The sequence below is a fragment of the Balaenoptera physalus genome (genome assembly GCF_965194825.1).
Source record: "Balaenoptera physalus genome assembly, chromosome: 13".
Lineage (NCBI taxonomy): Eukaryota > Metazoa > Chordata > Mammalia > Artiodactyla > Balaenopteridae > Balaenoptera > Balaenoptera physalus.
The window spans coordinates 46762090-46782594 of NC_138892.1; the positions used below are offsets into that span (position 1 = coordinate 46762090).

General features: G+C 37.4%; 1 protein-coding gene across 2 annotated transcripts in view; it reads left to right on the forward strand.

Annotated features, from left to right (window-relative positions):
* The window catches only part of TSPAN8 (tetraspanin 8), a 273586-nt gene that overhangs the window by 27907 nt on the left and 225174 nt on the right, over window positions 1–20505 (forward strand). For both annotated transcript variants that reach the window (XM_082419083.1, XM_082419082.1), the window contains exon 2: window positions 8382–8546. In XM_082419083.1, coding sequence (XP_082275209.1) covers window positions 8382–8410 — 29 coding nt within the window. In that variant the 3' untranslated portion in view covers window positions 8411–8546. The remainder of the gene's footprint in view (window positions 1–8381; window positions 8547–20505) is intronic.

Here is a 20505-nt window from a genome sequence, read left to right on the forward strand (position 1 = left end):
GTCCAATTTTCCCAGCACCACTTATTGAAGAGGCTGTCTTTTCTCCACTGTATATGCTTGCCTCCTTTATCAAAGATAAGGTGACCATATGTGCGTGGATTTATCTCTGGGCTTTCTATCCTGTTGCATTGATCTATATTTCTGTTTTTGTGCCAGTACCAAACTGTCTTGATTACTGTAGCTTTGTAGTATAGTCTGAAGTCAGGGAGCCTGATTCCTCCAGCTCCATTTTCGTTCTCAAGATTGCTTTGGCTATTCGGGGTCTTTTGTGTTTCCAGACAAACTGTTAAATTTTTTGTTCTAGTTCTGTAAAAATTGCCATTGGTTGTTTGATAGGGATTGCACTGAATCTGTAGATTGCTTTGGGTAGTAGAGTCATTTTCCCAATGTTGATTCTTCCAGTCCAAGAACATGGTCTATCTCTCCATCTATTGGTATCATCTTTAATTTCTTTCATCAGTGTCCTATAATTTTCTGCATACAGGTCTTTTGTCTCCTTAGGTAGGTTTATTCCTAGATATTTTATTCTTTTTGTTGCAATGGTAAACGGGAATGTTTTCTTAATTTCACTTTCAGATTTTTCATCATTAGTATATAGGAATGCAAGAGATTTCTGTGCATTAATTTTGTATCCTGCTACTTTACCAAATTCATTGATTAGCTCTAGTAGTTTTCTGGTGGCAGTTTTAGGATTCTCTATGTATAGTATCATGTCATCTGCAAACAGTGACAGCTTTACTTCTTCTTTTCCGATTTGGATTCCTTTTATTTCTTTTTCTTCTCTGATTGCTGTGGCTAACACTTCCAAAACTATGTTGTATAACAGTGGTGAGAGTGGGCAACCTTGTCTTGTTCCTGATCTTAGTGGAAATGGTTTCAGTTTTTCACCATTGAGAACAATGTTGGCTCTGGGTTTGTCATATATGACCTTTATTATGTTGAGGAAGGTTTCCTCTATGCCTACTTTCTGCAGGGCTTTTATCATAAATGGGTGTTGAATTTTGTCGAAAGCTTTCTCTGCATCTATTGAGATGATCATATGGTTTTTCTCAATTTGTTAATATGATGTATCAATTTGTTAATATGATGTATCACGTTGATTGATTCGCGTATATTGAAGAATCCTTGCATTCCTGGAATAAACCCCACTTGATCATGGTGTATGATCCTTTTAATGTGCTGTTGGATTCTGTTTGCTAGTATTTTGTTGAGGATTTTTGCATCTATGTTCATCAGTGATATTGGCCTGTAGTTTTCTTTCTTTGTGACATCTTTGTCTGGTTTTGGTATCAGGGTGATGGTGGCCTCGTAGAATGAGTTGGGGAATGTTCCTCCCTCTGCAATATTTTGGAAGAGTTTGAGAAGGATAGGTGTTAGCTCTTCTCTAAATGTTTGATAGAATTCGCCTGTGAAACCATCTGGTCCTGGGCTTTTGTTTGTTGGAAGATTTTTAATCACAGTTTCAATTTCAGTGCTTGTGATTGGTCTGTTCATATTTTCTATTTCTTCCTGGTTCAGTCTCGGTAGGTTGTGCATTTCTAAGAATCTGTCCATTTCTTCCAGGTTGTCCATTTTATTGGCATAGAGTTGCTTGTAGTAATCTCTTATGATCGTTTGTATATCTGCAGTGTCAGTGGTTACTTCTCCTTTTTCATTTCTAATTCTATTGATTTGAGTCTTCTCCCTTTTTCTCTTGATGAGTCTGGCTAATGGTTTATCAATTTTGTTTATCTTCTCGAAGAACCAGCTTTTAGTTTCATTGATTTTTGCTCTTGTTTCCTTCATTTCTTTTTCATTTATTTCTGATCTGATCTTTATGATTTCTTTCCTTCTGCTAGCTTTGGGGTTTTTTTGCTCTTCTTTCTCTAATTGCTTTAGGTGCAAGGTTAGGTTGTTTATTCGAGATGTTTCCTGTTTCTTGATGTAGGCTTATATTGCTATAAACTTCCCTCTTAGCACTGCTTTTGCTGCAGACCATAGGTTTTGGATCGTCATGTCTCCATTGTCATTTGTTTCTAGGTATTTTTTGATTTCCCCTTTGATTTCTTCAGTGATCACTTCGTTATTAAGTAGTGTATTGTGTAGCCTCAATGTGTTTGTATTTTTTACAGATCTTTTCCTGTAATTGATATCTAGTCTCATAGCGTTGTGGTCGGAAAAGATACTTGATACAATTTCAATTTTCTTAAATTTACCAAGGCTTGATTTGTGACCCAAGATATGACCTATCCTGGAGAATGTTCCATGAGCACTTGAGAAAAATGTGTATTCTGTTGTTTTTGGGTGGAATGTCCTATAAATATCAATTAAGTCCATCTTGTTTAATGTATCATTTAAAGCTTGTGTTTCCTTACTTATTTTCATTTTGGATGATCTGTCCATTGGTGAAAGTGGGGTGTTAAAGTCCCCTACTATGATTGTGTTACTGTCGATTTCCCCTTTTATGGCTGTTAGTATTTGCCTTATGTATTGAGGTGCTCCTATATTGGGTGCATAAATATTTACAATTGTTATACCTTCCTCTTGGATCGATCCCTTGATCATTATATAGTGTCCTTCTTTGTCTCTTGTAATAGTCTTTATTTTAAAGTCTATTTCGTCTGATATGAGAATTGCTACTCCAGCTTTCTTTTGATTTCCATTTGCATGGAATATCTTTTTCCGTCCCCTCACTTTCAGTCTGTATGTGTCTCTAGGTCTGAAGTGGGTCTCTTGTAGACAGCATATATATGGATCTTGCTTTTGTATCCATTCAGCCAGTCTGTGTCTTTTGGTGGGAGCATTTAATCCATTTACATTTAAGGTAATTATTGATATGTATGTTCCTATTCCCATTTTCTTAGATATTTTGTGTTTGTTATTGTAGGTGTTTTCCTTCTCTTGTGTTTCTTGCCTAGAGAAGTTCCTTTAGCATTTGTTGTAAAGCTGGTTTGGTGGTGCTGAACTCTCTCAGCTTTTGCTTGTCTGTAAAGGTTTTAATTTCTCCATCAAATCTGAATGAGATCCTTGCTGGGTAGAGTAACCTTGGTTGTAGGTTTTTCTCCTTCATGACTTTAAGTATATCCTGCCACTCCCTTCTGGCTTGCAGAGTTTCTGCTGAAAGATCAGCTGTTAACCTTATGGGGATTCCCTTGTGTGTTATTTGTTGTTTTTCCCTTGCTGCTTTTAATACGTTTTCTTTATATTTAATTTTTGATAGTTTGATTAATATGTGTCTTGGCGTGTTTCTCCTTGGATTTATCCTGTATGGGACTCTCTGTGCTTCCTGGACTTGATTAACTATTTCTTTTCCCATATTAGGGAAGTTTTCAACTATAATCTCTTTAAATATTCTCTCAGTCCCTTTCTTTTTCTCTTCTTCTTCTGGGACCCCTATAATTCGAATGTTGGTGCATTTAATGTTGTCCCAGAGGTCTCTGAGACTGTCCTCAGTTCTTTTCATTCTTTTTTCTTTATTCTGCTCTGCAGTAGTTATTTCCACTATTTTATCTTCCAGGTCACTTATCCTTTCTTCTGCCTCAGTTATTCTGCTGTTGATCCTGTCTAGAGTATTTTTAATTTCATTTATTGTGTTTTTCATCGTTGCTTGGTTCCTCTTTAGTTCTTCTACATCCTTGTTAATTGTTTCTTGCATTTTGTCTATTCTATTTCCAAGATTTTGGATCATCTTTACTATCATTATTCTGAATTCTTTTTCAGGTAGACTGCCTGTTTCCTCTTCATTTGTTAGGTCTGGTGTGTTTTGACCCTGCTCCTTCACCTGCTGTGTGGTTTTTTGTCTTCTCATTTTGCTTATCTTACTGTGTTTGGGGTCTCCTTTTCACAGGCTGCAGGTTCGTAGTTCCCGTTGTTTTTGGTATCTGTCCCCAGTGGCTAAGGTTGGTTCAGTGGGTTGTGTAGGCTTCCTGGTGGAGGGGACTAGTGCCTGTGTTCTGGTGGATGAGGTTGGATCTTATCTTTCTGGTGGGCACGTCCACGTCTGGTGGTGTGTTTTGGGGTGTCTGTGGCCTTATTATGATTTTAGGCAGCCTCTCTGCTAATGGATGGGGCTGTGTTCCTGTCTTGCTAGTTGTTTGGCATAGGGTGTCCAGCACTGTAGCTTGCTGGTCGTTGAGTGAAGCTGGGTCTTGATGTTGAGATGGAGATCTCTGAGAGATTTTCGCCGTTTGGTATTACGTAGACACAAATTCTTGCCCTTTACATTCCAGAGCGAGTGTACATTCTAGACAGGCACACAATGAAGAAACTGATAATTAAAATACATAGAATGTCAGGTGGTAATTAGCAAAAGTAAAGCAGGAATGGGGAGGTAGGGAGTGTGAGGGCAGGGAGTGTGAATTGCAGTTTTAAGTAGAATGACCAGGGTAGGGTTCAATGAGAGGTGACATCTGGATGAGACCTGAAGGAAGTAAGAGAGTGCGTCGTGCAGGCGTCGGTGCAGAGGACCTTTCTGGGAAGAAGAAATAGCAAATGCAAGGCCTCTGAGTGGCAGGGGCAGGACTGCCATGTTTGAAGGACAGAGGGGAGACCAGTGCAGCTTGAGTGCCCCGAAGACAGAAGGCAAGGCTACTGTAATCTGGGTAATGGTTTGGGCCAGGGTAGTAGCAGTGGAAGTGATGACAAGTGGCTGGTTTAGGGGTTAGATTCTGGAGATATTCTGAAAATAGAGCTGACAGAATTTGCTGATGGATTGGATGTGGGGTTTGTGAGAGGGAGGGAGGAATCAAGGAAGAATTCAAGGTTTTTGACCTGAGCAACTGGAAGGACTGAAGTTGCCATTAATTGAGAGGGGGAAGACTGCAGGAAGGAAAGGTCTGGGGGTAAGAAAAGAAGGTTGGAATTGGACATGTTCATTTTGAGAGCATATTGTATGTCTGAATGGAAACACTGAGTTTGTAGTTGAATATGTATGTCTGGCATTCGGAGGAGAACACCAGGCTGGCAATTTAAAGTTGATAATTGTCGGAACACAGGAGGCATTAAAAATGAGCTTTTCTTTTTTTTAACAATAATATCCTTTCAGAAATTTCTAACTACTTTGTAACTGCATGACTTAACCTGGTGACAAAAGCAGTTATTAAAAAGACTACCTTTTCCAAAAAAAGAATAAATAAATAAATAAAATAAAATAAAAGCAACAAGCACTTTGAAATGACTTTTTGAGATCATTAAGGGAGTGAGTGCAGATAGAAAAGAGAAAAGATCTGAAGACCAAGCCTGAAATACTCTGAAACTACCCTATAAAAAGTCTACAGTAGAGGTTGGGACACTGAAGCATTACCAGCAAAGGTTAGGAAGGAGAATGGCCAGTGTGGGAGGAGGAAAATCAGGAGAAAACGGTGTTCTGGAGGCCATGGGAAGAAAATACTTCAAGTGGGAATGAGTGATCAACAGTGAAATATGCTCCTAACAGATTTAAGATGAAGAGGGAGAATTGTCTATTGGGTTTAGCGTAGTGCAGGTCATTAATAAATCTTAGCAAGAGCAATTCTGATGGAGTGATGGGAACAGTCAGTCTACTTGGAGTGCATTCATTTAACCTATTTGAAACAGAAATAGAAGTTATTTAATCTATTTGAGAATGTCTGAGATAAATAAAACAGTCGAAAATATTCTATGTTCAAAAGACCTAAAACAGGCTTTCAGATACTGAAACAAAAAATAACAACTGACATTTATTCAGCACCTACTTGTGCCAGGTACTATGCAAAAGTGTTTTAGAGGTGCGATTTTATCTTTCACAATAAATCTATGAATTAGGTGCTATTATCTTCATTTTATAAGTGAGGAAATTCAAGTTTGCCAAGTTTAAGGGGCTTTTCTGAAGTCATGTAACGAGTAAGTGATAGAGCTGAGGTGTGTTAAGTATTTTCATAATACCCTTAAACTGACCAATGATTTTGTTTCTAAGTTATATCTATTGATTTTTTGGAAATGAACAACCTCATTCTTTAGAAACTATTATTCTTTCATTTTGTTCATTCCATTTATTTCGTGTATCTTTATTTTCCCAATATCTAGCACTTCTGCAATATTGAAAATTTATAACCAGTTTCTTTGATAGTTGTTTGATTTTTTTTTTTGGATGCAGAGAATTGAACCTCAAAATGTTTCAGTTTATTGAATTTGATTGATGTGGTCAGTCATGTTAAAATGTTATCAAAGACCTATATGGGAAAAGAATCTAAAAAAAGAGTGGATATGTGTATAAGTATAACTGATTCACTTTGCTGTACACCTGAAATTAACACAACATAGTAAATAACTATACTCCAATAAAAACTTAAAAAAAGTAAGTAAAACAAGCGAAAAAAATGTTATTGAAGACAATGTAATTTTCTAGAATGATTTCTATTTTTTGTACAGAAGTTTTATTTTGAGGAATTTGATTAAATTTTTGGAAGTACATTCTTTTTTTGATTGAAGGATAGTTGATATACAATATTATATAAGCTACAGGTGTACAATATAATGATTCACAATTTTAAAGGTTATATTCCATTTACAGTTATTATAAAATATTTCCTATATTACGTGTGTTGTACAATATATCCTTGTAGCTTATTTTACACCTAATAGTTTATACATTCTTAAAGTAATGCTATGGAAAGCCACTGAGCATTGAACATGCTCATTTCATGTTCACGACCTCTCCATGAGGTGGACATTATTATTACCTACATTTTACACTCACGGAACCAGATGTTTGGGGAAGTCAAGTAAATTGCCCAAAGATACGACTTGTAAGTGGTGGAGTAAGGATTGACCCCACGTCCTCTGAAATTACAGTCCATGCTCTTTCCACTACAGTATGCATGTAAATTTAGTTAATTCCAAAGCTTGGCTTGAAATATTATATCTTTCCTCATCTGTGTAAAATTGATTACCCTCATTTGATGCACCATTGTAATTCTAACAGCTGGTGCAATGAGGGGTCGCAATTTTAGGAAGCATGTATACATTTTTAAATTAGACGTGTTTTCTCTGGGAAACGTGTGTAGATTGATTTTTTTCCCCTCTGTATTAAGAATGGCTCTACATAACTTCAGAGAGGGAAAAGCAGCGTTACTGTTTGCTTGGGTATGCTTTTCATAGTTGCTGATTCTTTTTGAAGATGTGGCTAGGATTGGTGTTGGTAGAGAACTAGGGTAAACACAGATTATGCCATGGATTCTGGAGCCTGCCATGAAATGGGCCTGGGAGTATGTCATCGTTTTTCTAGAATGACTCTTATAACTTCCACCGCCCCTGAACCTCACATTTCATTCACAACAAAATGGATGGTTTCTTTCAACTAGCATGCCCCTTCCCACTTCTGCTTTTGAGACTCTTTAATCAAGTTTCCACTTTATGACCAGAGTGGTCTTGTAAAAATGCAACTCTGACAACCCACTTGTGTGCTTACAATTCTTCAGTGGCTCCCCGTTACATTTAAAGTAAAATACAACCCCCTTCCTAGAGCCCACAGGGCCTTATATGACCTGGCACTTACCCTACTCTCTAACCTCTTCTAGCACCATGTTCCCTGTGCTCATTAGGCTCCAGCCCAAGCCTTCTTGAAGCTCCTTCAAGTCTTTTCCTGACTCAAGATGCACACAGTACTGTTTCCTCTGCCTAGAACATTCTGTCTTCCATTGTCAGTGTAATTGCTAACTCCTCAGAGACTTTCCCTGACCGCCCAATCTAAATTAGACACTCCTGTTATCATTTCTCTAATTACCTTGTGCTTTTCCTTCAATGTACTTATTATAATTTAGGATTACATCTTATTTATATGTTTGTTTAATATCACCTTTCCCCCACCTGAGTATAAGCCATGAGGACAGTTTCTATACCTGCTTTTTCCCCACCACTGACTAGCTTATAGTAGATATTCAATAAAATTTCTTGAATAAATAAATGCCCTTTCAAAAGCTGTTTCTCAGCCTGGAATGCAACAAAAATAGCTAACATTTATTTTGCACTAAAATCCTAAGCACTGTGATAATATTACAAATCAGTTGATCCCAGAGCTGGAGCAAAGATGGGAGGTGCAACTAGGTAGCGTGTAATGATAAAGACATTCTATGGATAGGATGCTAACTTTTTGTTCTTCTGCTGGATTTCATTGACTGTTTTAAAAGCAATTTATAGGGAAAGAGCACAGAAGTATTCGGTCAAACATCATATTCTATCCTATTATAATCTAGATATTCTTGTGTTATGGAGAATACAATGTAATTGAAAAGCTGAGATGTGTAAGAGGATCGATGCGGGTTTGTTTTAAAGAGATGAATGCTCATATCAACTTTTCAATCCTTTTGGTGGGGATAAGTAAGGATAAAACTGAACTATCTTTCATTTTCTCTAAATTTGAAAATACTCTTTTTCTGTCCTCACAGCGGTTTGTGATTGGGAGCAGAACGGATAAAGCTATCGTTTGAGCTCCCCCTGCTGGTCGTGAGTGATGCTTTTTCCAGAAGACAGATGAAGAGAGTGCAAGCAGTATGGCTGAAAGGTGGGGATGAAACACCTTTACCGTCGCTGTTACACTCCCCATGGTAAAGGTAGGAAGCACACATGCTAATTTTAAAACAATTTTTAACAGCCATGTTGAGATATAATTTACATGCCATAAAGTTCACCTGCTTAAAATTTACAGTTCAATAGTTTTTAGTATATTTACAGAGCTGTGCAACCATCACCATAATCTAATTATAGAACATTTTCATCACCCTCCAAATAAAACTTCTATCCATTAGCTATTATTCCTTATTTCTCACTCCATTCTCCTCTGCCCTTAGCGCCTGGCAACCACTAACTAATCTTTCTGACTCTGTCACTTACCTATTTTGGACATTTTGTGTAAATGGGATCATACAATATGTGGTCTTTTGTGATTGCCTTACTTCACTTAGCATAGTGTTTTTGAGGTTCACCCATATTGTAGCATGTACCAATGTTTCACTGCTTTTTATTGGCAGATAGTCTCCCACTGTATAGATATATCACACTTCATTTATCTATTTATTAATTGCTGGACATTTGGATTTCTATTTTTTGGCATATGAGCAATGCTGCTATGAACATTAAACATTAGTGTACACGTTTTAATGTGGACATGTGTTTTCAATTCTCTTGGGTGTATACTTGAGTAGAATTGTTGGGTCATATCTGTTTAACATTTTGAGGGACTGTCAAATTGTTTTCCAAAATGGGTGTACCTTTTTACCTTCTTACACAATGCTCTCTTGGATAGATTGTAAAAGTAGTACTTCAGATAAAGATAACTTCAATTTAATAAATGCGCTTTATCAATTACACATTCTTCTATTATACTTGTGTATTTTTGCATTGTCCCCATTTGCTTTTTTATTGTTTGCCCCGTCTATCTCTTCTTCATTAGTACTGTGAAATCTCTCTAGTTTTCTCCCCTGTAAAGATGGGTGATGGGATGATGTCCAAGTACTTGCTCAGCTCAGAAATATTAGGTCAGGATGAAAAACGAAAGTGCTTTCTTGATTGCCTGCTTCCTCAATGATATTCCTGGAAAACTTCTGGAGAAGCATATCACAATGGCTTAGACTGTTGTTTCTGGAGTCAGACCATGTGGGTTTAGATTTTTGGTCTTACCACTTTCTCATTGCATAACCTTGGGCAAAGACTTAATTTTCTAACTCTCATGCATGAAATGGGAATACTAGCAGTAGTAATCTAATGGGATTGTTATGGAGACCGAGTGAGAAAAAATGCTTCACAGAGTGCCTGGTATGTATATCGGGAGCTCTCAGTAAATACTGGCTATTATTGAGTCTATCTTACTCTCAGCTCTCTGAACCTGGCACTGGAACTACAAATGGGTCTGTAGGTGTGGAGATTGCTCCTGGAATGGGTATTTCATTAATTTGGGGCTCCTGTAGAAAGCAGGAAGAGAACAGGGTAAACAATCAAGACAGCTGCTATTTTATCAATGTCTTCAATCAGCAGAATCTTCAATCTATACCTCTATCTTCAGATGCAAAATGCTCAACCATGGCAAAAATTTTGTGGCATTGAAGGGCTGAAAAATAGTATGAAATAGAAAATTTGCACTTCTTGTTAATTTAACTCCTCTAAAACTTGTTTTGGGGGGCCATCTACCATATTTAAAATTTTATAAAAACAATGAGCCCTGTCTACATAAAATACTAAAATGTGTATGCACCCTAAATTTGCATAAACTTTCCGGGTAGTCGTGTACTGAAGCATTGAAGGCCATAGGAGTCCATGTTAATAAGAGCTGCATTAGACATAAAAGATTATTTATTTACGTAGCTTCCTTTAGGCATTCTGAAATTCTTTTTTACTTTGAAAAATTTTTATTCCCATTCTTCTCAGAAAACTTGGAAAAATGCATGTAAGTCCCGTGCTTACACCATTAAAATGGTCAATCCATTTCCCGCCCATACTTTAAAAAAATTATACTCATGGGATTTAGGGAAAGATACTATGAATCTTAAGTTCTTGGTACAATAGAGACAAAAATGATACTCAGAGAAAAATGCATGGCTTCCATGTATGTAAAGATTTTTGAGCTCAACTCTGGGATACTAAGCCTGTGTTATGAGAGCCTTGAGCATTTTGTACATGAAGGTAAGAGAGTAGAATGGAGAATGTGATGCCTTTTCTCCACATTGGGATGGACGGGAAGGCAGCACTGAGTGGGACTCTGTGGTCCCTTCTGAGGTTCCCAGAAGCCTGGAGATCTGGGAATAGTCCAAAATCATCTCCCAGATCTTGGAGCTCTGTCAGATTCTCAGAGACTCTGAGGACAGAGGAGGTGGAGAGTGCCTAGTGTTTTGGGGTTCGTTCCTTGATGGCTGAGAAGTTCCCACTTTATCTCTAGAGCTTGCAATATAGGGTTGAGATTAGATATGGAATGAGGCACTTTTTTCCTCCTTACATAGATGCTGGTAGATGAAGATGGCACCTCAAGATTTCTCCTCTGTTCCACCCTCCTCTTGGACTGCCATTCTATTACCTCCTCAATTCTTCTCTGCTTGCTTTTCTCCTGCCCAGTTCCCAGCCCTGTGTGCACAATGCAAGACTTACCCTTCCTATAACCAGGAGCTCTCGTTGGATCCACTGTCTAGTGTCTAGTGTCCGGGGATGTGGCCAAGTTTTCACTCTTCACTCTTTTACCCATAAATTTAAAATAAAACTCTGAATTCTAAATCAAGAGGCTGAATCTCCAATATGGGAGCTGATAGAAAAAGTTGTATGATCATTTATAAATTGGAATTTTTTTGGCTAAATATCTTACATTTACTCTCAGGAAATTGAAAGTTATAAACTGCAACTCCAATCTGCTACTGTGAATAAGTTGATAACCAAAGGTTTTATTTTATTTTTTCGTGAGGGCTCTTTGGACCTGTAATGCAAGAGGCATTTCAAAGTTTGGATCACCCTTAAAAAGAAAATGCCAAGTGTGTTAAATTGTGCCCTTAGCTTTCAGTGTGGAGGAACAAATCCCAGATTCAATGAACTAACACAATTTTTCAGAGCTTGAAAGAGCATTTGCAATTAAGACACTGTACTTGCTGTGCACTGGCTGATTCTTTCTCCTGGAAAGCTTTGTTTCTCTGTGAAACTGAAAATCCTGCCATTGATCTGTACTCACAAAACCCTGTTGATTTAAACAGGACTCCCAGAGGTGGAACAACAGCAAAACCAAGAGACTCAATTTACTGAGCTTGGGTTACAGGAAACATATTTAATAGCAGACAGTTCCTGTTTTCATTGTTTTCCATCTAAGTTCCTACAAAATCAGATTGTCTTTAAATAGATGCTGCTGCCGTTGGGACAAGGTTCAGTTTCACATCCCTAAAGAAATAAAGAGTTTTGTAAAAATTCACTCTACCTTGGCCTCACATATAATGGGCTTAGGTCAAGCCAAAAGGATCAAGATGGATATCACGCTAAAACAGTGATAGAATAACGACACCAAAGATGTGAAACACATACTTTTTAGACTCTTTAATGTAGCCCTCAATAACCAAGGAATGAGTGCTGGTGGAAGGAAGTGAAAAGGGATTTCATTTGAGAGCAACCTCTTTTTGTCTTTTTTAGAAGCATAATACAGGTTGGTTTTAAAGACCTCTAAGGAAAAAAAGGAGGGGAAGTAGTTTGAGAAAACCATCACTTAATGATTGATCTCATTGTTTGGAAAGATCCTGGGTTTGGCAGGATTCCTGGAGTTTTGCGTTGAAAGAGATGAACTTTGACCAAACAGTGATAAAGCTAATGCTAATAATGATGATGATGGCGATGATGATGATGATGATGGTGATGGCTAATATTTATTGAGCACATAGTATATGTCACAGGTCCTATGCTAAGCATTTTCTCTCTCTATAATCTTGTTTAATATAATAACAATTCATAATGCTTGGATTAAGGCTCTACCCTGGGTGGCTGCATAGTATGATAGTTAAGGGAAGGTACAGGGTTTTAGTTCTTCTCCCACCATGAAATAAGTGACCTCAAGTAAGTTATCTCTGAGTCTTTGTTTCTTAATCTGTAAAATGGCACAGTAAGGCCTACCTCATTGGTTTTCAGAAGGATTAAATAACACAGGCCAGCAGTGGAGACAAACAAACTGCCTTACAATTTGAATACAGTGAGATCCATGGGATATGGATTAGAGCACTGAGAGTAGCTTGTGGGAGGATTTTCTGCTCTCCCAAGACTTTGGGGATGCAGGACTCCTGGAGAAGCTGCCCTCTAAGTGGACCCCTGGGCTATGGATGGAAAGAAGTCAGGAGAAGCTGAGGAAAGGGGGTGCTAGGTTGAAGGATTAGCATGTTCGTGGGGAATTGCGTGTTGCTGAGCAGCCTTGATGCGGGGAGGGGAAAGGCTGAGAGACAAGCCAGAGAAATAAGCTGACCCAGGTCCTGAAGGCGTTGGATGGCATGCTAGGGAGTTCGAACTTTCTCCTGAGGTCAGAGGGTAGCCGTTGAAGAGTTTTAAATAGGAGATTGACATAATTAGATTTGCTTTTTTGTGAAGTTCATTCTCTTTGAGATTAAAGATACTGTCTGTCAGGACTTCCCTGGAGGTCCAGTGGTTAGGACTCCACGCTTCCAATGCAGGAGGCATGGGTTTGATGCCTAAGATCCTACGTGCTGCGCGGTGCGGTCAAAAAAAAAAAGGATACTGTCTGCGAACAGAGACCCTTTCTTGACCTCATGTTTGAGCAAATTCATAACCTTGACCTCTTTGGTTTGGGGACTGTCATCAAGTGAGCTAACAGGTGTTTGACTCCCGCTGCTGTGACTACTGTTATAGCATTTTATTGCTTTGAATTGTTTCTTATCTGAGATAAATGTGGCGGTTCAGAGGATGGAAGGCTGCATCTCTGCTCGCAGACATGGCTGTGGTCCATGGGGTGGGCCACCCGAATACATTTTTTTTCTTTTCTTTTTTGACTGTGCCGCATGTGGGATCTTAGTTCCCTGACCAGGGATTGAGCCCGGGTCCCTGGCAGTGAGAGTGCCAAGTCCTGACCACTGGACCGCCAGGGAATTCCCCTTTTTTTTCTTGAGTTGCCTTGTTTGTGGATTATATACTTACTATATTATATGCAGCTAAAATTTAATCTCAGATTGACTTTCAACTGCTTTCTTCTGGATTGCAACCATTTCTGAGAGGTGGTTAGGCAAAGAGAATCATTTTCTAACATTAATCTAAGTAAAACAGTAGTAAAGAACATTTGTAGACATCCTGTCTCTTCTTACCCTCAACCTGGCTGCTTGTTATTTGAGTAAAATACACAATAAAATCCAACTGCATGAGTAATTTTTTTGGAGTGGGGAGGGTTATCTGTGCTTCTGCTCGCCTTGAATAGAAAATTGACTCCATTTTATGACAATATTATATCCCCAGAAAAGTCCAAGAAAATCATATTTTTAAAAAAAATTAGATAGTAATGTCTTTCTAGGTCATATTTTATTAAATGATTTGCAATTACTATTTTGTAAAATATTTGTCAAAATATCAACTCCTGCATAGTTACAAGGTTAAAGTTAGATATGACAAGAATAAAAAGTCACCTTAGACTGTTGGATTTCTGGTGAAGCAAGCATTTAAATATTGAAATCAGGTGAATGCTTATTTAGAACTCCATATGTTCTATACTTGTGGTAAAATTAGAAAGTTGTTAATATATCCACAAATAATAATCTGTGCATAGTGTCCAAAGGGTAAATAATTATAATTTAATTTTAAGCGAAATTAAGTGTCAGAGGACTATGATAAAACTTCTATTGGAAAATTTTAGAATTTCTTAAGAAAGAAAAATATGTATAATGGAAATCAAATATATTTGCTTTGAGTTGTTCGTGAAGTGACTTAGCACTCTTGGAGCATTTTATGTTTTACTAATGCTGTTAAATCCCATCTGGTGTTTGTAAAGTCTTTTACTATCCCCTGCTGGGACAGGCAGACATTGGTTTGCATGACTGTGTGTTCCCAAAATATTTTTAAAAAGTATCTAGTGGATTTATACCAACTGTAGCAGGATGATAGAAGACCACATTTCCATTATAATGCCTTCAGAAATGGAGACAAATGTCATCAGGTCACAAAAGATCCATCAGTTTTACACTGTGTGACATTTGGGGAAGAATGTAAATGATTAGTGGTTTTCAAAAGTTGTTTGGAATTCAATATCCTGTGTAGATATTACTTGAAAAATATTTATAGGTTCTGAGTCAGTGAGATGCAATTTATTCCTCCATGGAATTCATTCTAGAATGTGTGGAATATTGCCTTGAACCTTAGTTGTTCCGATATATTCCCTGGAAATATCATTATTGTCAACAAACAGGTTGTTCTGCCTTCTTGAGTGCTTTTTATTGTATTTTGACCACCCAACATCTCTGGAAATCAACAAGATCTTTGTGTAGAGAGAAAATTTAATTAATTAATTTAATTTAATTCAGCAAGAATTTATTGAATAACTCCTATATTTAAGGCAGTCTGATAGGCATAGGGAGAAATGAAAAAGAATTAGACACCATCACTATCTTCAGACAATTTATAGTCTAGATAAAAAAGAAGGTAAGCTAAGAGTCAGGAGAGCCAGATAAAAAACAAGGTAAGTTAAGTTTCATAAATGAAATATAATAAAGATGTTATACTAATACTGAGAAAGGATTGATTAAATTTGATCGTGTGATTTAAGAAAAAAGCACCATGGTGAAAATAAAACAGGCCTTAAAAGGTAAGTATACTTTTAATTTAAAGAAGGTGGTAGGTAGAGGTCAATATAGGTAAAGTAAGTAGCATATGTTAAAATTTTTTATATTCGGTGGGAATGTAAATTGATACAGCCACTATGGAGAACAGTATGGAGGTTCCTTAAAAAACCAAAAATAGAACTACCATACGACCCAGCAATCCCACTCCTGGGCATACACCCTGAGAAAACCATAATTCAAAAAGAGACATGTACCACAATGTTCACTGCAGCTCTATTTACAATAGCCAGAACATGGAAGCAACCAAGTGTCCATCGACAGATGAATGGATAAAGAAGATGTGGCACATATATACAATGGAATATTACTCAGCCATAAAAAGAAACGGAATTGAGTTATTTGTAGTGAGGTGGATGGACCTAGAGTCTGTCATACAGAGTAAAGGAAGTCAGAAAGAGAAAAACAAATACCTCATGCTAACACATATATATGGAAGCTAAAAAAAAAAAAAAAACCGGTTATGAAGAACCTAGGGGCAGGACAGGAATAAAGACGCAGACATAGAGGATGGACTTGAGGACACGGGGAGGGGGAAGGGTAAGCTGGAATGAAGTGAGAGAGTGGCATGGACATATACACACTACCAAATGTAAAATAGATAGCTAGTGGGAAGCAGCCGCATAGCACAGGGAGATAAGCTCAGTGCTTTGTGACCACCTAGAGGGGTGGGATAGGGAGGGTGGGAGGGAGAGGCAAGAGGGAGGTGATATGGGGATATATGTATATGTATAGCTGATTCACTTTGTTATAAAGCAGAAACTAACACACCATTGTAAAGCAATTATACTCCAATAAAGATATTTTTAAAAATTTATTATATTCCAAGATAAAGTCATGTAGAAGTCAGAATGCAGTGAAAAGAATTGGTGGCTAGACATCTGAATTTTAATCTTGGCTCTGGAACTAACAGTGTACATTTAGGCAATGCTCAGCTAACATTTATTGAGTACTTATTCTCAGTCACTGCTTTACCTCCTGGAGTTACAATGCTGCTGACAGTCAGGGTATCTAATAGTATGCATTTTAGCTGGAGGAAATGCGAAGAAATAAATACAAAAATTAATGGAAAAAAAGAAAACAGCAGGTAGTAACTAGTACTGTGATAAAATAAAACTGGGTAATGTGATAAGGAGATAAGAGTGAGCTGCTTTAGGCTGTCATGAGAAAGGACCCATCTGAGGAGGAGGTGACATTTCAGCTGAGACCTGAATGACAGTGAACTTTCCACGTGAAGGTCTGTGTAAAGATAGTTCCAGAGCAATAGCAAATGTAAATATCATCTTTCTATTCCTCACTCCCCCAGACTCAAGAAGAAGAGATAGCAGGATGTAAACTGGAGGGAAGGCAAAATGATAGCCAGGTTCTAATTAAAGAACTAGTAATAGGGCTAGTGAGTTTAACCTCAGGGCTGGACCGAGGGCAGGGAAGCAGGTAGAGGTAGTAGTATCATGGGTTGGTTGTAAGTAAGCACATTAAAATGGTTCCTCCATTTGTTTATATTTTTCTGTATATCAAGGTCTGATCAGTGATATTTCAAACTTTATTGAGCTGACTGATCTTTTGCTTTCACAGTAGTTCTTCCGATATCTTTTCATTATAATATCACGTTAATCCATTACCTGCCTTTAAAAAGTGGTTAGTTGTTGTCACATCTTGAAAATGTGAAATAGTTGAAAAGCAGAAATAGTTGCTTTCTCTGCTGCCTCTGATTTGGAGTGTGATTTGTGTTGACTTTTATGGATGGAGAAGAGGAATGAGATGAATTATGTGATAAATTATGTGATAAAAGAGCACTGGACCGGGAGCCAGGCATATTGAGTTTTAGACAGTCCCAGCTCTGGCAGCTGTGTGACCTGGAATAAGACACTTAATATCTTTGGGCCTTGGTTTTCTCATTTGTATAACTAGTGAGTTAGATGATCTATATAATTGAACAGTCTGTAGTATGCTAAAATCCAGCCCACGGGAAGACTATAGAATGTAATTTGAAATACTCATTTACAATAGTCAGTGTTATCAGTGGGTTGGCAATGGCTGCAAATAATAGTGGAAAGCACACACTGAAAGTAGCTTTAAGAATAGGGGAAATTTACTATAACATAAGAAAAAAGATTCTGAGGTAGGTTGGCTCCAGGTTTGGTTAATATTTATTACCTCCTAGGATTATTATGGTTATTCTATGAGGTGATAATGTTATTATCCCTACTTTACAGATGTGTCAGCTGAAAGCAAGAAAATTAATTCATTCATCCATGGTCACAAAGCCAGCAAGTGGCAGTGCAAGGTTTTACCCTCCCAAGCTGTCAGACTCCAGACCATATTCTTAGATGCTCTGTCGCCTCCTTTTGGCCACTGAATCAGGATGCTTTAAATTACATTGTTTGCTTTGTTGACTGATTATCAAGATTAAGTGGAAAACCATGTGGAAACTTGAAAAATAGTCACCAGATTGACTACCAAGTATCAGGCTGTGGGCAGGGAGAGCTGATCCTTGATCTTGTGACTGGAGAAAGGTTTCTATTTTTACATGCAGTGAGAGCTTTTGGACACTAGAGGACACTTTGCAGACTATGTATATACTTCAGGACAACAGCTGCCTTCACGGAGCTTAAGTCTTCAGGCAGCACCATGTTTTATGGCCTCAGAAAAGAGGCTACTTTTACGTCTGGCTACTGCTCCAGTTCTGTGTCGTAAACTCCTAGAGGCCATGTTGCGGTCTTATCTTTGTTTCAGGGTGGCCCCCATGTCGGAGTTGTCTTCCAAATCTCAGTATGGGCTCCCTCAGCCCTTTATGGCCTTCCCCTTTTCACCCAAGGTACCTATTCTGCAGGTAATGCTCCAAATATTGTACTTTCTAGTTAGGCTAAATGTCCCATCTCCCCATTGGCACATCTGCTTCAGGTAACTGCCTGTGTTCTACATTTAGTTAAAATGAATTATGTTTTTCACTCATTCCTCTGCTCTTGAGTAATCATAATAATTTAACTATTAGAAAAAAAAATTCTAGCATCAGCTAGTGTTTGCTTTATTGTTCCCTTTTTTTATAAGTAAGTTTAGATTTGTTCATATCGATATTAGTTAGTATAATTTTTAAAAAATCTTTTTTTTTAAAACAAAGTCTTCAACACATATGGGTGCTTAAAATGCCCGTAAATGATGAAGTTGATTAATTATTCATAGTTAAAATTCAACAGGACAAATTTAAACAAGAAATACAAAGTTTTTCTGGATAATAGACAATTTAATTTACAGGTTCTTAAATATGCTTGCCACACAGTCATAGGGTAGAGAGGACAGCATGACAATAGAAGTCCTGCTGTGTCACTTCAGTGGGTGAAGATGTGAGGAGACCCAGGGGCAGGATGGAGGGCAGCTATGCTCTTCTAGCTTTGCAGCTGGGTCAGCCTGGAGGAAGGAAATTCTCAGCTATTGATGCCAGTACTGAGCTAGGTTTTTAAAATGAACTACCTTCCCTTTGTTAGAAATTGTAGCATAGATTTATACTTAGAGTGCTTGAAGATATGGTGTCTATGAAATTATTAATTGGGATACTTTGTGAAGATAAAAGTATAAATTTTTAATATATTTATAATTTATGAAATCTATAGGAACCTATTACAATAGATCTTCTATATTTTTCTTTTAAATTCAGGCATGAAGTGGGACATTATTTTACCTTAATTCTTAGTTCCATTTGTTTTTAAAGGCCTAGGCCTTCTGTTACACCTATTTATCACCACTTATTACATGGCTTTGCAAGTCAACTTGTCTCTTTCCTCCACCAGACTCTTTCCTTAACTGTTGTTGTCTTTAGTAGACAAGAGGGTTTGGAGAAGCTTCCTGTTGCAAACACCTCACTAGTTGTTTGGTGAGAGAGTTAACTTGCTGTTGGTGTAACGGCACATCCAAGCACAACAGAGGGTAATGGGTTGTTTCCCAAGGTGAGGGGCAGGTACCATGAAGAGGTACACGTACAGGACTCCTCAGTCTGTTTGATATGATCGTAAGCTATAATGAACTTAAAAACAGATAGTGAGTAAATCATTCCTTTTGAGTTTTCTTTCGATTCTTCTAATTAGTTCAAAAGAAAGGCTTAGTTTGGCATTAATCACACTTACAACATCTAACACTTTGAATCTCTCATTTGAAGAGGGGGACTAGGTCTCACACTCAGTCTTTGCAGGTATTTATGTAGCATTAAAGACTTCTTGTTCTTTTTTAAACCTTTAAAAGTAAAGTTTTTTTTTTAAGTTGATTTTAAAGAAAAATATAAGTAAATAATAATACAGAAATACAGATTGTCTACAAATATTTCAACCATGTGAAACTCATATCTGACTGATAAATTCTTGTGAAACATTGATGTAATTGTGTAAGGGCACAGCCTTTGGACTTGAATACTGTTTCTTCCGTTTCATCCGTGAGGTACGTGGGCGTGAAATTCTCTCTAAGGCCTGGTCTCCTCAACTCTAGAATGGGTTGATAACAGTACCTATATCATAGGGTTATTTTGAGGATGAAATGACATTTAATATGAAGTTCGTAGCACATTGTAAGTCAAAGGGTGTTAGCTTCCTCTACTTCTACTACTATTTCTGTTACCACCATTACTTTTATCTGTAGTTTTGGTCAAATCAGATACAGATTTTGAGCAGCAATTAAAAATTACAAATAATAGGGATCTACTTTCATCACTATAGCTTTATTTTTATGAGCACAATAAGGCCCTCTACTTCCCTTTAGATAACTTAGTGACTAAAATGTATCAAATTATGATTGATAAGGTTAGTGAAATCTCTGAGGATAGTACGGGTATCAAAGTATGGGGATGAATGGTAGAGCAAGGAAAATTTAAGAAGGAAAACACAAAATCAGGATAACTCTTGGGCTGACCTTGAGGAAATGAGTCTAACTCCTCTAGGAATCCAGACAACTGACTTGTAATACTTTTTATTCTGCCTATTTTAGGTAATTTTTGTTTCTCCTGTGTGAAACTTAAGGATATTTCTTTAAACATTTGTTCTATTTTATTATAATATTCAAAAGTTTTCTATATTAATTGACTATAGGTGATCTATAACAAAGTGCACTGTGCCTTTTAGAGTCAAATAATTAGAAAAGTAAATCCATGAAGCAGCATAGTATAATGATTTTCTGCTCTGTTGATAGAAGTGGGTACGGCCTGTATCCACTCAAAAGAAGAAGTGAATTTATTATTCCAGGTAAT